Source organism: Aulostomus chinensis, chromosome 22 (genome assembly GCF_037954235.1).
Source record: "Aulostomus chinensis isolate RoL2024-O1b breed Wild chromosome 22, RoL_Achi_v1.0, whole genome shotgun sequence".
NCBI lineage: Eukaryota > Metazoa > Chordata > Actinopteri > Syngnathiformes > Aulostomidae > Aulostomus > Aulostomus chinensis.
The window spans coordinates 3929130-3945952 of NC_141341.1; the positions used below are offsets into that span (position 1 = coordinate 3929130).

Here is a 16823-nt window from a genome sequence, read left to right on the forward strand (position 1 = left end):
TCGACTATTTGTGTGTTTGTTTACGAGTGCTTACACTGCACAGATGTGTCCATGCACTGCATATGTGTGTGTGTGTGTTCATGTCTGTGTTGCAGATGTGTGTGTGTGTGTGTGTGTGTGTGTGCTGTCTGTCTTGCAGCATCGAGGGGCTGTGGAATATCAGTGGAGGTCGTTGGGGTTGTGTTTGCGTCCCCGCCACTGTGCTGAGGAGTGGAGGGACGAGAGAGAGGTCAAGTCAATGGCATCTGAGGGCTGGCTGGCAACAGCAAACTGCATCTGCACAATAAGTGACAAAGTGCCTTTGTGTGTCATGGTCCTTGGTGGCGGCTCCCAACCAAGAGTAACAGTCTGATTTGGTAAATGTGTGTGTGTGTGTGTGTGTGTGTGTGTGTGGGTGTGTGTGGGATCATGTGCGTGCTGGAGATTACGAATGCACCAGGGTTTTTGTGTGTGCGCCAGAGAGATAGAGAGTGTGTACCACAGAGTTTGTGTCAAACTACTGTACAAATGTGCTGATAGCAGACCTGGGCGAAGACGTAAATGAAAATATTCTGGATAGTTTGAAAATTAAAAAAAGGAAAACAATACTACAAGAAGCACTTGACTCAACATGTCTTGCATGTGATTTGTCCATTTTTGAGGCTTTTTTTTTTTTTTAAATGTCCGATCTGATAAATCAAGCACATCTTGAGTATTTTGAATATTTTTGACCGTATTCAAATGTATTTCTGCCCAGGTCTGACTGGAGATTAGTGCCAGTAGATGCTGCTAGAACCTTCCAAAGAACTGGTTCAACACATACAAGAACATTGTGGGGATCACACACACTCTGCTCTCTCTTCTCCTTCTCTTGATGTTTTCCACGTCATCATCCTCTCCAGCTTAGGAGCCTTCGCTCTTCGGTTCCTCGAGGCTCCGGTCTTTGTCTTCCTGCTGCTCCGCCCCTCCGTCCTCCCGGGCTGATTGATTGAAAGAGGAGCTGTGGGACGGGACAGGGTTGGCTTCCATTGAGCCTCCGGCCTCGAGGGTTCCAGGCGTGGCCGTCTGCATGATCTTCTGACGGACTTCACGGATCTTCAGCTGCAGACACACCTTGGTGGGGAAAGTGTCCGAGTAGCGCGCCTGGAAAGCAGCGGTGGCCTGAGCTGGAGAGAGGAAACGCAGACAAGTCGATATACATGAAGTAGTACCACATGACCTGTAAACTCTACTTGAAGGGGATGTTCAGGGTACAATATTACACTGAAATCCTGTATACTTTTTGCATCACTCACAGGGGGCAGTGATTTTGCGCTGTAGTCATAAAACTTCCATCAGCAAAACAAACGGAGAAAAAAACAAAACAGAAAAGGCACAGATTTCCTTCTCATCTCATCCAAGTTCTTGTTTCATTTGTATTTTGTATATTTTAGAAATATTAGAAAGGTCAAATGTAGACTGTCGGTTGACAGATATTTTCTTTTCACTCAAGTTAATTTGTGTATCCACGTTTTAATACGTGGGAGAGCCGTGATCTTTCATGATGTGAGTGAGTGCCTGTTGTTTTGGGGAAACCTGCAGACAAATGCTGATTGATTCCTGTTCCTGGTGGAGTCGACGAGGAGTTGCCCACTTGGATATTTTTACTTTTTTTTTTATGGTCATGTTCACGACACCTTTGACGTCAGAAATGCAGTCATCGCACCGGAAAGAAAATGTCAAACGGTAGTGGAGTGTGGTATCTTGGGCTTCAATGCAATCTTTGGCAACACTGAAAGCAGCATGGGGGTCAGTGACAGTGTTTCCGTTGTTGTTTTCTTTTGCTCGTCTGTCTTTCAAACTCATTGCCAACTCAATGATGACGGAACGTATTTCTGTTTGATCGCAGACGGGTTGAATTTGTGGCTGAGATGACAAAAAGCTGCACAAGTTACCGGCAGCACCAACAAGCTTTCACTGCCTCTGTTCGGATTGTTGACGGTGGAGCTCCATCTGCTCATCATAAGCGGGTCCAAGATTGGAGGCAATGAAAGCTGGCGGTAAACGACCCGATTCAGCCAGGTTTTGTGTTTCCATCACTGCTGATCGGAGGCACAGCCAATAAATACCTGCATCCACTGCAGGCTTGTTTGGCCCAGCAGTGAATGCTGATTGAAGCTGTTCCTTTCACGCAAAAACCTGAATTTTAGTGGGTTTTTCAGCCAGTTGGAATGAAGCTTAAGTTAGTCTTCCTTTGTCCAGTCTCACTCATTTACCTGAGGGGAAGAAACCGTGTTCCTGAAACAGCTGCATGACAAGGGCCCGGCGCTGATCCAGAGTTCTACGCAGAGACGAGTAGGGGACCCGGTCCAGGTCTCCTAGGAGATCTTCTCCCTCTGTACCTGGTTAGAACAAGGATGAAGGTGGGATCCTCAGGACTCTTGTGGAAGAGTTGCAGGTCTGATTTCACCTCTTGCAACCGTCCTACCTGCTCGGTCAAAGGTGAAGATGTCTCCCTCACACTTGGCGGCGCTCTTAGGAGTGTTGGGCTCCGAGCTGCAGCTGGAGAGGCGACGGGTCTTCCTCCTCGGTGAGCTGGGGTCTTCTGCTGTCGCCTCCAGCTCTGGTGATGAAAGGACATCATGAGGAAGAAGTGGAGGTATCGGGAAAGAGAAACCTTCTGTTAGTATAAAGTACCTCATCGACTGTATTTGTTGTCAGTTCAGATGTCCATTATGAACGTGTTTCTTTTTCTCGGTCTTACCGGTGGAGTTGCGTCTCTTCTTGCGGTAGCTTCCCAGGATGGCTCTTGGTGAGGTGGCGAGACTCTGCAGAGTCGGCGAGGGGAGGACTTCCTCTGGGTTGAACTCTGGAAGCTCAGCAAAACGCTCTTCGAAGTAGTGCTCAGACAAAACCCTGTGCACGGAAAAGTAGGAGCCATATTAGTGACTAGCCCAGTGGAACCCTCCGTGGTCGAGTTCAGACAAAACCACTAAAAATATCGAAGGACAACCTTTGAATTTACGCCCATTTCTCATGTCTGAGGAGTGAATTCTGCCAAGGCTTTTCCTTTTCTTTGGCGTCCTCACTACTCTCTTGCTGTCTACCCACTCACCCTCAGCCAACAAAGAAATCCCACCATGATTTTATGGACTTTTGGTCACAAACTAAAAATGGAAGCTACAAGTGTAAAAAATTAGTGTTAATTAAGTCAACAAATGGAACCCTGTCCTGTCTCATCATCAAGCTGCTTCACGCCTTAATTCCAGAAGATAAGAAACTTTGTTTGAGCTCCCTCAGCTTGTGAAAATGTGAACTGTGAACGCTGTCTTACAAGGACAAGAGAGACAGAAGGACTTTGGCAGACTTGTTTGTTTTTTTTTTCCTCGGTCAAGGAGGTTATATTGGCTTTGGCGGCGGTCAAGTGACACTCTAATTTTTGTTTGGAACTGATACTATGAGAGCCATAACTCAGCTCTGATAGCCAGGAATGGCTTTGGACTTGTCATTGAGACATAAACCAAGGATCTGAAAATCCATTTTTTATTATAAAGTTCCCACAGTGAACAATAGCTAACTAATAGCCACTCTCGCGCCAATGTTTTCCCACGTACTTGTCAAGAGAATCAGGTGTCTTTTTGAGCGGCGGCGGTCGGAACTTGATCTTCTTTGAGGAAGAGGCAGGCTCTCTGTCAGCTGGGGGAGGTGGAGGGGGGTCCAAACCCGAGGATGGTGGAGGAGGGGAATGAGGTCCAGCCTGAGAAAGAAAGATGTAGCATATAACAGGGGTCCCCGGCGCACAATAGCTTCTCTCTGAGGCGTTCAATAGTTACGAGCACACGAAGTCAAATTACTTGTTTAAATGGACAGACGGGAGATTTTCAGGGGAGACACGGATCAGATCGAAGATCCTGAAGACTGTTGTTGGTGATTGGCAGGGCAAATCTGTTCGCGGTTTTAATAAAGAGTCATTGACAAATTTTGATTGGAATTCTTTTAGTCCATGTGAAATGGTTGAAAGAACGTTTCAGCTTCCAGAAATCATCTTGATGGTGTTCTGGATCTGTGATTTGGAGGATCTATTTTTGATATAAGGGTCAATATCTCAGTGAGGCGATGTACTTTAATTAGAGGTTAAGTATTAAGCTCTCAGAGATAGTATGGATTGTGTTCTGCATCAGTTATCCCAAAGACTGTCTTTAGTGTTTGGAAATGAACAGATATTGATGATGCTATAGAGCAGAACGCAATGAAAGTCTCTCATTGTTCATTCTGCCAGCCAGCTAAGAACTGGAAACTTCCTAGAAGCTCCGGCGTGTTGGGATGAACTACAAACAGACTAAAGACCCCAGACTAAGTCTTTATAAGCTGCAGAGCTGAAAAACTGAGGCTTTGGGAGAGAATGTTCACATAATTTTCCTCTCACAGTGGTTTCGGAGGGGCCAACAGTCATGTTTGCTGTGTGAAAGCTGGGTGATGTAAGTAAAGAGAGGTGAAACAAGCACCAGTAGAATCAGTGCCTCCTGGTTATTTAGCTGAGCCAATAGCAGCGAACAGCTATAATTGTCCTGCGTCCTTTATAAACAGCAAGGGACGCATAGTTGTTGGGTTTTTTTTCCTTTTAAACATTTGTGACATTTTCAGATATTTAGTACATGAATTATCAGTTCATCATGAGTCAGATTCACAGAAAGTCCCTCAAAAGGTTTTTTTAGAAATCTTGTTGCAGAAATGGGATGAATGGATGGACATGTGTGCAGACGTATGAGCAGACAACGCAGAAAAACGAAATTCCCCTGGCATGAAAGCACATCCTGGTGTTTCCTTGACTCTTTCCTTGGGTGAGAGAGGAGAACTCATCCATACGTGTCGTGACACACTTCGATCAGGCTTCTGGAAGATTCCAATCCAAACACTAAATTGCGTGTTTGAATATTTAGATGTAAGTGGAAGAGCTGAATGAGTGGAGCAGCAACTTGTCTCACCTCTTTACTGCTGTCGTCCGTGCTGTGGTCCTCTCTCTCTGCGTCTCTGCCTCTTTTCTTATCGCTGTTGTCCTTCATCATTTTCTCTCGCTCTCCATCCATCTCACTCTGCTTCTCTCTGCCATGTCCATTGCTCACTTTTTCCTCTTTGATGTACTGACTGATGTCCTCCTCCTTTTTAGCTGGAAGACACAGAGATAGTATCTAGTGGTATTTATCTCACATTTTAAGGTTGTCACTCTCAACTAGCTTTGTGGCATCAGCCTCAATATAAACTCAGTTTCACTAAAAGATTTTAGTTCACACCAGACAACCGAGGAATGTTACCTATGCAGGTGTCCACTGAGGAGTTAAGGATGTAGCTGGACATCCCCTGGCCTTCCTCATCAGCCAGAGAATCAAGATCGCTCTCTTTCTTCACCTCAATCTTCTGCTCAAACTCCATGCTAGCCTGAGGAGTCGCCACTGCAGAACCCTGCACCCCCATCGCCAACGGAGAGGAAGGGTTTACTACATCTAGGCCTGGAGCTGCCATGGCGGGTGGCACGGTTGCCATAGACACCACACCAGTGGCCACCGGAACAGTCGGTGCAGGGTAGATAGCGGTTAGTACCTGATGAGGACAACAGCAGCAGGTCAGTGGTGGAAAAGTTACTCGTGTCCAGACGTTTTATGTGTTATTTCCTGTTGCAAAGCCAATGTTTCTTTTCCTGGCTCCATGCTGAGTTTGTTTAGAGAACCATGAAAGATAAGAACAGATAACAGTGCTCATCTTCCCAGAAGGTAAGCTGGAACAGCGGCAACGTTAACGACATGGAACTATTTAGCACACCCACAGTCCAAATTAAACATGCTTATATACAAAGCTGGAAATCAGACTAGCAGTTTTCTTATCAGGTAAAAACCCGACCAAATGGAATGCAGAGGCAGATAAGCTCACTAACTACTTCTACTGTTTGTTAATGAGTATATCGTTAACATCTCAAAACTAAGGTTGTGACAATTTGTCAATATCAAGCTGCACCAAGTAGCACATTTGATCTCTGAAGCTACATATTCAAAAACAGAGAAACCAGCGTGCACCTTACAGGGTCGTACACTTTTGAAAGACACTGTGTGCCCTTCAGTTCCCTTTTGTACTCTCTGTTAGTCTAAAGGAGCTCCTCTGACCTCTCGACGACTTATATTTTAGCTTTGAGATAACAAATATATCTTTGAAGGATGCCAAAGTACAGGCACACTTCAAAAGTTTACCTGTAAGCACAGAACCGTTCTGGTCCATTTTTCTGTGTGTGTGTGTGTGTGTGTGTGTGTGTGTGTGTGTGAGTGCGCGCGCTGTGTTGCTTTATTCACTTTATATCTAAACCTTACACAAGACAAGGTTGTTTTATAACATGGTGAAATTAAATCTGCAGCATGTTTTTGCAAAAGAAAAATCCCGACTCAGAAATTTATGTTCAGCTGAGCACTGAATTCCGTAACCTTCACATGTCTGCAGGTGTTTGCTGAAGCAGACTGACAAGATAAAAGAAAGGAAGAAAAAAAAAAGATAAAATCACAGACTACTTTATGGTCAAATGATATAATATCCCAGCTTTCAAATTTCCCTCCTGAATTGTCCACATCTCTCCAGTAATAAAGGTAAGGTAGCCACATCTGTACCTGATGACCTGCAGTTGCAGCAGCCTGGCCTGTGGGGGTCTGAGATTGACAGCTCAGGCTTTGGGCTGGAGCCAGAAGAGGAGGCTGGCCAACAATAGGCTGAACCAACGTTTGCCCAGCTGGGGTGATGGCAGTGAAGCCTAAGGTTGTCAGAGGAGATGGGATATAAGCGGAACCTGAAGGGGGCGGGGCTTGTTGGGGCATTGTTGTGGTAACACCTGGGCTGGACTGGACATAGGTGATCCTAAAAGATGGGCAAGTCATGAGTTTAAAAATGCAATAGCAGCTGAGTACAAGAGATTTACACATGTAAGGTCCACGGAGCATCATCATCATCATCATCATCATCATCATCATCGGCCATCATCTTGTTAAACCTCAGCATCTGCGAGCAGCTGACGCAGTAGCTGAGGAAAATAAAAGCGCTTTTTCAGATGTTGGGCGTGTGTTTGTGACCTGGTGGGTGGAGAGGTCAGAAGAACGGTCTGTGGGGGCGCAGCACTGGGAGTCATCACTGTTGCCACGGAAACAGGAAAAGGGCTCCCAGGGTGCACTGCTGTTGCGCTACCGGGGTGAACACTGGTTTGGACCACAGGCATGGGAGCGATCTGGATGATCTATGGAGGACAAGAAAAGACAAAAAACACATGACAAATATCTTTTTAAATAAACAAGTACTTATATTTAAAAACGTAGAATTTTTTCAAAAACAAACAAACATATCTGAACATTTATTTGCTGTTTCAAGTAAAGACGAATTTCAAATACAGAGAGATGACCGACCTTTGTATCTTAAGTTTTCAATCATCTTAATCATTATCTAAAAACACCTAAAAATTTGCTTAATGGCAAAAAAAAAACATTATTGGGCCTAATTCTAAATGAAAACACACATTTATTAATTTAAATAATTAACAATAATAAAGAAAATAAAACAAAATCATAATGAAATTTACCACATATCATCTGCTGGGTTTCAAAAATCTCCTGAACCTTCCATTTGTTCCATGTAGCTGTTTCTTTTACAGCTGGCGATACCACAAACTTTCTGTTCTGTCATTCTGTTGATTGCACTGAACAACTAGTTACACATGGGTATAAATCATTAAGATCATTGGGCTTAGGTTTCCAGCGCCAAGGCTGAGATCTAAAGGGAGCAAAGAAGTACAATTTTGGCATCAACAGACTTCCTAGCGATCCTTGGATTCCACGCTGCTGCTGCTGGATGAATGTAAGAACCTCGCCACTCGAAGGGAAACAGGACGGCGTCTTTTATCTTTGATGCAGTTCACACTTGCTTCAGTTCCCGTGTTGGCATCCCTACCTTGTTTCCTGTCGCAGGGCCATTCTGCACAGGAAGAGGCGGAGCCAAAAGGGAGATGGGAGGATGAGGAGGAGTAGACCCTGTTCTCACTGTTGCCATGGGAACCAACATCTTGCTCTGCAAGACCGGCGACTGGGTTTGGACTAATGAGTGAGAAGGAGGGAGTGAAACACAAGGAGGGAGGGAGAGAGAAAGAGAGAGAGAGAGAAAGAGAGAGGGAGAGAGAGAATTAATAGCTCAGCGTGATGAACAGATGAATCGAGTCAGAAGAGGGGAGGTGAGGACTCCACAGAAGCGACGGGTGGGTGGAGACACGGAGACGGGGAGGACATCTCAGCTACAGATAAAGGAGAAATTCCAAGCTGATAAAGAGGTGCAACGATGTGCTGTTGCTTCTCACTCATGAATCGGGTGACTAATGCGTGGGTGGGCGCCTATACTCATATCAACTCCCGTCAATCATTCATCTCTCTTTATGTAATCCAATCAAATCTATTGTCAGTGTTTCCGGTGGAGGTGAGTAACAAGAAAAAACTTAGAGGTATTTATTCCGTGGTCCGGTGAAAACACTACGCAAAGCTCGACTGCTAATTTCTGTCTCACCTCTGGTTCCAGGGCTGACTGATGCAACTCTGATCCCTGCCCCTGAGTTCACACCATTGGCCAGGGAGGCATTGGTGGACATGGAGAGCTGGTGGGTGAGACGAGGGGAGGAGGGGCTTTCAGGGGGCAGGACGTACTGGACCTGTGCTAAATGCTTGTGACCAGTGGAAAGCGTGAGAGAGGCGCTGACGGTGCTGGGCTGGATTACAGGTATAGGAGATTGCGCATGCACCCACGAGGGCTGCAATGGTTGGGTGGCTGGGACGGACTCTCCCAAAGCAAGGCTTGTCACCAAGCCTCTGTCCCCCAGAGGGGTGACACTGACCAGACCAGGGGAGGAGGAAGATGATGAGGACAGGTACCCACCCCCTGCAGTGATTGGTAGCTGCTGAGGTCCGCTTGCTCCAATCAGGAGAGCAGCTTTCTTGTCCTGAGGCAGGGAGCTGAGGGTGACTGCACCCTCCACTGGTTTGCTGGCGATGGGTATGGGTGTGCTGGCGATAGGTCGTACCACGTTGGTCACCATAGTGGGGGCCATACGGATGGCGCTGAGGACCTGGGTCACACCCTGCTGGGTGCTGGATGCTGAGCCTGCTATGGACAGAGAGGAAACACCTTGCCCACCTCCTCCACCTTCAGTTTCTTCTCTTACGGATCCTCCCTCGCTTCCCTCCTCTCCTGCATCAGCACCTTTCTTACTCTTCCTCTCAGACCCGTCTTCAGCACCTCCTCCTCCGTTCCTTTTCACTGAGGTGGAGTCAGAGTGTGGAATGGGAGGAGAGGAAGAGGGGAGAGAGGAGCGGGCCACTGGCTGGAAGCCATGCTGGGGGGGGGGGGGGGAACAGAGATGAAGATCAAAGCAAGAAAGTTCATACGTGAAGTTCCTCTTCTCATTTTTCAACTTACAGTAACTCTGTAAAATCAGGTTTTTTTATGCTCAATTAAAAACAAAGTAGCTTGAATTTAATTTCCAACAACAACAACAAAAAATGGTGGCCAACACGAAGGACTACACCATTATGATAAAAATGCAGCTCTAGAAACCCCTCAACTTCAAAACAAAGGGAGATAAAGATGGAAATATCTACGGTGAGTGGCTACTAAACACAAATATTTTTTTCTTTTATCAAATCAGTGACTTGGAGTTTTTTACTGGAAAAAAAACATTTTTTTTTTAACTCCTACTCAGAAATCCAAATTAAGTGGGACCGAGCGCTTTCGCTGGAGGGCGTGTGGATCTGCCCTCGTGAACCTTGCCCACATATTTACTTAGTTTCCATATATTTGGCTTCTTTTGGGAGGCGGTAAGATGCAAAGTATCAAGGATTCTGAGCTTTTGTACGTGGCTCAACTCCTGTTCTGCATTATAGAGAAGTGCCAAATGGTTGTGTTGAGATGATTAATCCTACTTTAGAAAGACACTGGCTTTAGAAAAATGCCCAAACCTCTCCCAGAAGATTAATAACGATAGTTACTCCAGATACAAGTAGTTTTTTCCCCCTCTTCATTCTGTTTTTTGCCCTTGATACTACCAGGCAAATATGCCTGAATCCATGCGTGATGAACTGTGACAGCGCTTTTGAGGGAAATCTTGATGACCCCATTAGATATCGTGTTTCTTGTAAAACAGAGAAACAACAAATTCCTCCGTTTAACAATCATTTTTTACGTATGCGGTTCATCCTAAAAAATTAGCAAAGTTAGCAGCAGATGAGTTAAGCTACCTGTCCATCTGGTTCGTCCTCGTCACTGTCTGTCACTCTCTCTTTACACTTGAGGTCGATGGAGCCTTCGGGACATGAATCCTCTGAGAATAGAACACAGATGTCACAAGTTAGTGTTTTGAATACTAAAAAACCCATTTTAACTACAGGCACTGACCTGTTTCCTGATTTCACTGGCAGCCCAGCGATTGCCACATCATTGAGATGGTTTCAGTACAAATATTTAGAAATATTACCTCCCTCCAATAGCCATGTATTTGCAAGTCGTTCTTAACTTTTTTTTAAGGTACCCCCTGAAAAATTCCACCTCCAGCCGCGTCCCACCTCCCCCTCCACAGATGCCCCTACTACCAGCAGTGGCTAGGCTAGCACTTCTAACATTAATTCGAACTGTGATAATACGGTCCTGTTTCTACATCCATCCATCCATTGTCTTCTGCTTAGTGAGGCGACAGTACTAACCACTGCACCACCGTGCAGCCCCTGTTTCTACAATTCATCTATATTTTTTCTTTTATATTAGGTTCTAATGTCCTTCTTTTTTTCCAACTGCACTGGATCAAAGGCCAACTGGGCGTGCATCACCTCTACTCTGCCTCTGATTGGCTGGTACTTGGATCCTTAAGACGTGACGCGAGATGGATCAGGGTCTGAGCCAATCAGTGGAAGAGTAGGAGTGACTGTTAGCAGAAAATGGGTGGGAAAATAGTTGAGGCTTGTTTATTTCTGATGAAGAATTTTCAGAGTGAACAACAGATTTTTTTTCCTTTTTTTTGGCATATTCCTGAAAGCTACTGTGTGTACCTCTGGGGGTGCACATACCCCAGTTTGGGAATCCCATTGTTAGTGCAGTTACATTAGTTTCAACTTTTTGGCCATGTGGGGGCAGCGCTAGGAGCTGAGAACACAACAACTGACAAAGTATAACTTTATAAAGTCGGATGTTAAAAATAAAGTTTTAAAGAACTGGAGTAACATTATCATTCGTCTATCCACTTAATTTGTCACGTCCAGATTTTAGTTGCTGCCCAGGAAGTATCACTGAAAACACGATGGAGGAGAGTGCTGAGGAATTACAGGCAGAGAAAAATAAATAATGAGAATCACAGATTGTTTGAATAATCATGATAGAAATATTGATCATGCAAAGGTTTGTAGATGCGCAAGGCCGGCGACAACTGTCTGCCTTTCCCAGTTTCTCAGGGGCAACTTCTCATACGGTTCTGTGAAACAAACCACCTGACACGCATCAGGTTAGCTATATTTAGCTCTCCGATGAGAGCCTGGGAGGTGCCCACCAAATGACACAAGTACTTTTTTATACTTTCAGGTGTTTCGTTACCACTGTTGCTTTGACAGGCTGAAGTTCAATATCTTTGTCAGAGAAACAGTGACCATTACTGAAGCGAAACTACTCTGTGGTTGTGCGGTTATGCAAGAGCCTCATGACACCAATTAATCACTCTGCTGTTAAAACTAACTAACCCATGACGTCATCGTCTCCCTCTTCCTCACAGATGACCATGCGCTCCTCATCGCTGGTCACATCCTCGCTGGCTCCGCCCTGGTACAGGGACTGTGGCAGTGGCTGGTTGCGAAACAAACTTGATCCATCCTCCTGACACAGCAGAAACAAGAAAGACCAAATTAATTTTTTTCCGTTTCTACAGCTGATTATAAACCCAAAGCTGAAAAGAAAAAGAGACAACTACTGACGAGCACTTCTTCATACAGAAGTAATATTGCTATTATCAAAGCGTACATACATATACGACTTTGCCACCAGCATTAAATGAATGCCTTCAAGACAAAGGCTTGCATCCAGATCAACTCCTCTGTGATTAAGAGCGAAGCAGCAAACACTACCATCTCATACCTTCAAAGGCACTAAAAAGTAGAAAGTGAAACCTTTGAAGTTGGAGGCTGAGCTCCCCAAGAGCTTTCGCTGGGTTTTCAGCTGCAACAACTCTCGCACAAAGAACCCAGCGAGTCCATTTGAACAGTTTCAGTTGTGGAGTTCAACGAAAAGGCAGTGCAAAGGACACATGGCTGCTGTCAGCAAGTACACACTCTCTCTCACACACACACACACACACACACACACACACACACACACACACACACACACACACACACACACACACACACACACACACACACACACCACATACACACACATGACTACTGGCTTTCCTTTTTAGAATTATTTTGTATGTTGCTTTTATTGTCCGCGTTTGTTCTTTGTTCACTTGGATGCAAGTAGCGATAACAAAGATGATAAAAGTAACAAATGATACTCCAGACAGGACTGAAGGCAGATGATCTTCACTTTCATCATAAAATAATTCAGACAAAATTCAAGCTAAGAGCTGTTTTTCTGACAGATTACACCATAAAGTAAGTAGCTTGAGATAACTAGTGATCTGGAACAGTATGCTTGCTTTTGCAAATCTCCTGAGTATGTTTGTTGCCTTCAAGCCACAGATAAACAACTCCCTTACCTTCTCCAGGTCTCCCTCTCTTTCCCTTTGCTCCAGGGTGTGCACAGCACTCTGGGAAAAAGCTCGGGGACGGGGGTGCTGCCCCCCAAACATCCCCCCTCGACGGTCTGATCCTCCTGTCCAGCCCGAGCCTCCCACCTTTGCCTCTAGCGCCTGGGACTCCAAATGAGTATCTGGAGAAGGAGGGAGAAAGAGTCTGAGCAAAGACCAAATAAAACAAGGCATCATCAGTTAACGGGTCGATAAGCCATTAAAAATCCTCAGTGGCGTTGGAAACGTACTGCGAAAGGATGAGATTGTTGTTCTATACAAGATGATGAGTCCTAAAGTTCACGAGCGTCCACCAAATCCCATGTAATCAAAGCGTAATGTAATATTTTTTTATATCGCAGTGCATTTTGGTTTCGACGAATGGGTACTAACCCTACTGATTGTGATTGACAAGTCGATGTTTGAGACGAGCTTCGGGTCTAGCGCACCTCAGAGACACCCCATTTCTTCCTCTCATCAGCCGTAACTGAAATAACCATACTGCTACCCGGTAACACTGGAAATCCCGTTGGAAAACGATATGTGCCCATAACATTAGCCGGAGGCAGTTCAAATGAGGAAACTGAGGTGGCAAGTGATTCACTGTGAGCAGCAGTGGAGGTGATGTGAGGCACACACAGCCCGCTGAGCTTCGCAGCCTTCTCCAGGCACCGCGTTTGAATGACTTCCAACTCAGATTTTGCTGTGATTTATTAGCAGTAAATACATCAAAAATAATGCTGAAGTACCTACATAATGTTGCCTATTTGTAGAAAATAGAAATTCATTCCTTGTCACATTTTCCACAAGACCGTAGGGGGAAAACTTATAAAACGGTTGTTTGCTGGATGGAGGTTGGATGCCAGCCAGAGCAGGAAGGGGTTCCTGAGCGTTTCAGTTTTCCCCGGCCCCCAGAGTTAAGAGGCCGGAGACTCCCTCATTTTCCTCAATAGCACTCAAATCCATAGACATGCCTGCTTTTTTCATCTTCTGTGACAAATATGGGTAAAATATACTAATTTGAAATCAATTTGATTCCAGGGAATCATCTCACCACTCCCGTCTGTGTTTTGAAAAGCCCCTGAGCTACAGACAACACGTGACAGCCTACATGCCGTAAAATCTCGCCGTAACCTTGACATCACACCGTAGTTGATCTCCAGTGGGCAAAAGACGACAGCTCATCATCTGAATATGTAAATTATATACGAGTATATGTTCTAAGTTGTTGCAGAGGCTAAACGGAAAGTCCAGAATGTTTTTGAGGACTGGCACCAAAATGTCTATTTAGGTTTTAAACACAAATAACAGTACACACATACACATTCTCACACACCAATACTCTCTGACATGCTCCTCTCACGTGGCTCCTTGGGGATCCCACGGCCTTCAGACAGTGACTTCCTCCTGTCTTTGTTACACCACTTCCAGTCAGGGTGGGCTCTGAAGTGGGCCTCCTTCACCTGGAGGCAGAGGGAGGTGTCACTCATTGTTGAACTTGTTTTTCCACGCAAATGCAGACACATTTTTTCTGGTGAATCACATCTTGAACACAAAAACTGACAGCTCTGCAAAGTCCTCTTTTGTCTCAACAAGAAATTAAAAGCAGATGTACATTTGACGACAAAAGCCAAGTCATTCCTATGAATGCTATTCACTGCAGGGATACGCTTTCAGCCTGCTGAGGCAAAGAAAGTATAGACTGAGTAATTTTAAGAAAAGGAGTTACAAGAAAGAGTCGCTACCTGGAAGGCTAAATCGTGGTACTGCTGCTTCTCATTCGGCCCCAGAGCATACCACCACTCCCCGAGGATCTTGCTGACTGTTCGGTTGTCCTGGTTGGGATGTCGCTGGTGCACCAGGGCTCGGTGGCGCTTACTGAAGATCATGAACGCATTCATGGGACGGCGAATGTGGTCTTTCTCTCTCTGATTGGGGATTGGAAGGAGGCCAAAGAAGGAGCAGAGTTGGAGAGTGACAAATGTCAGGAAGAAACCTTTAGGAGTAATTAAATTAGTGTGACATTTGAGATTGCATCCCTCCCTTTCCTTGTATTTTGCCTAACTCTCTGCAGAGTGGACTGACCTTCCTGTCTCCGTCCTTGGGCAGGGCGCTGAGGGACTGCGTCCGTCTCTTAATGGGACCACTGGAGGGTGCCGGATCATTGGCTACACCTGGGGAGAACCTGTATTCACCAGTGAGAAAGTGATGGATGAACAGTGGTGGGTGGAGGACTAAAAATCCATGCTCAAGTAAAAGCACAATTATTCCCCGAAAAATTACTCAAGTAAAAGCGAAAATTGCTATTTGAGAAATCTACTCAAGTGAGGTAAAAATTAACTGGTTAACAAATTACTCAAAGAACAAGTTTCTTTTAATTTCTTTTGGAGCCAACTAAGCCTTCTTAGGGCCCAGCAGCCGCTGGGGGCCCCAAAACTCATGCATCACACGCTGAATTTACTCTGAACTTGCAACCCAGCTATCTGAAATGAACCCCGCAGCGTACTTGTCATCATAGCGCAGCACAATTCAGGTTAAATAAAAACCTGTCTGATGCGTGGCGATGGCAGCTCTACTCCGTGTTGATTGGTCAGGAGTGATGAGAGCAAGTGACAGAGCGCTTGTTCAAGAGCGCAGACAACAGCAGGATGAGTTCACGCGTGTCTGTGAGTGTGTGTAAATCAAATCAATCGTCAATCAGAGGCGAGCGGAGCATCTGCATGCAGATAACGTAACTACCTCAGTGCTACTGTCTTGACAGGAGAGAGCTCTTTAAAAATCAGCTTTGACACCATTTTGGAAATTTCCTCAGTTGGAGAGAAAAGTCTCAGTTCAGGTAGGAAAGCTAATTTTAACGTCTGGTGTGACCTCCCCCAACACACCCACAACGCCCGCGTTTAACATTCATCACCAGTTCTGGCTCAGGAACCTGTGCTGACCTCATCAATTTGAACATTTTTACATCGAGGCTCCTTTGTCTTCCCGCTTCTCCTTTTCTCACTGCAAAGCTTTACTACAGCAACTTGTTGCACCGTCTGCTTCCTCATGGAATCATGTGAGAGCGATGACTGACGAGGTAGGGTGGTGCACCACTCCCTCTGGCATCATGTTCTTCTCATTATTTTCATATCTTGTACTGTATGCATGTTTGAGATTAGAGGGAAGAACATCTTTCTTTGCACAAGTGTGGGATGCAACCAGATGTGAGAGTCGAACAGGATTTAAACATTTTTCTATCGTGTGTCCAGCTTACGACATTTGATGCAGCAGTCAACCAGGATCCCATGTTGTACTGTACAAACACAACAGGCCGCCACAGCCTTGTTTGCTCACTGTGATCCCGCATAGGGTTTAATTTCATTTACTGCTAAAAGGATGAACGTTTCATAATCTGCCCATCCAGTTGTTTGTTATCACTGCGCATGTGAACTACTGTGTTATTCTTCCACATAAACTTCAGTTTCCACTTCTGCTAAATTACACTCTTCTTGCAAGGCACGAGATTGATCCCAGGAAGGAGCAACCAGACAGTGTAAATAAAAAAAAAAGGAAAAAAAAAAGCAAATAGAAGTGTTGTCACGAAATGGGTTAAGGTAGAACAGCTATTGTGACACAGCAGTTGGGAAGCAGTGTAGTATAACAGCCTCTTATGCAAACAATAATAGTAACAAGTGTAACCACGGTGTAACTGTCTCAGTGGTAGCAACACAGGCTGATTTACAGCTGTGCTGATAGATGAAAACACGCTGATAACAGAGGCTAACGCCAGCTGATACACTGTAGAAGGATACTGACACATTGTGGCTAACACAACCTAAAATATTGCTAAAAGATGCAAACACTGATACAGAGGTTAACCCAGGCTAATATACTGCTAACAAATTGTAGCACACTGATGACAGAGGCTAAATCGGGCAACTATATTGCTGAACACTGCTAACACTGATAACAGTTGCTAACATAGGCTAATATACTGCAAACGGATGGTAACACACTGCTGCCAGAGGCTAACACAGGCAAATACACTGGTAATAAA

General features: G+C 45.1%; 1 protein-coding gene across 2 annotated transcripts in view; it reads right to left on the bottom strand.

Moving 5' to 3' along the window:
* Nucleotides 1–367: 367 nt before the first annotated feature.
* Nucleotides 368–16823, bottom strand: part of cica (capicua transcriptional repressor a) — a 35939-nt gene continuing 19483 nt past the window's right edge. The window contains exons 6-22 of one of the 2 annotated variants that reach the window (XM_086192592.1): nucleotides 14873–14972; nucleotides 14533–14715; nucleotides 14124–14250; nucleotides 12758–12930; nucleotides 11742–11874; nucleotides 10257–10339; nucleotides 8899–9355; nucleotides 7930–8072; nucleotides 7062–7222; nucleotides 6606–6849; nucleotides 5271–5556; nucleotides 4944–5125; nucleotides 3573–3715; nucleotides 2723–2874; nucleotides 2447–2581; nucleotides 2235–2360; nucleotides 368–1145 (exon numbers count right to left, since the gene is read on the bottom strand). In XM_086192592.1, the coding sequence (XP_086048718.1) occupies nucleotides 883–1145; nucleotides 2235–2360; nucleotides 2447–2581; nucleotides 2723–2874; nucleotides 3573–3715; nucleotides 4944–5125; nucleotides 5271–5556; nucleotides 6606–6849; nucleotides 7062–7222; nucleotides 7930–8072; nucleotides 8899–9355; nucleotides 10257–10339; nucleotides 11742–11874; nucleotides 12758–12930; nucleotides 14124–14250; nucleotides 14533–14715; nucleotides 14873–14972 (3091 nt within the window). In that variant the 3' untranslated portion in view covers nucleotides 368–882. Of the gene's footprint in view, nucleotides 1146–2234; nucleotides 2361–2446; nucleotides 2582–2722; nucleotides 2875–3572; nucleotides 3716–4943; nucleotides 5126–5270; nucleotides 5557–6605; nucleotides 6850–7061; nucleotides 7223–7929; nucleotides 8073–8532; nucleotides 9356–10256; nucleotides 10340–11741; nucleotides 11875–12757; nucleotides 12931–14123; nucleotides 14251–14532; nucleotides 14716–14872; nucleotides 14973–16823 lie in introns of both variants that reach the window. The other variant, XM_086192591.1, reaches the window with a different exon arrangement.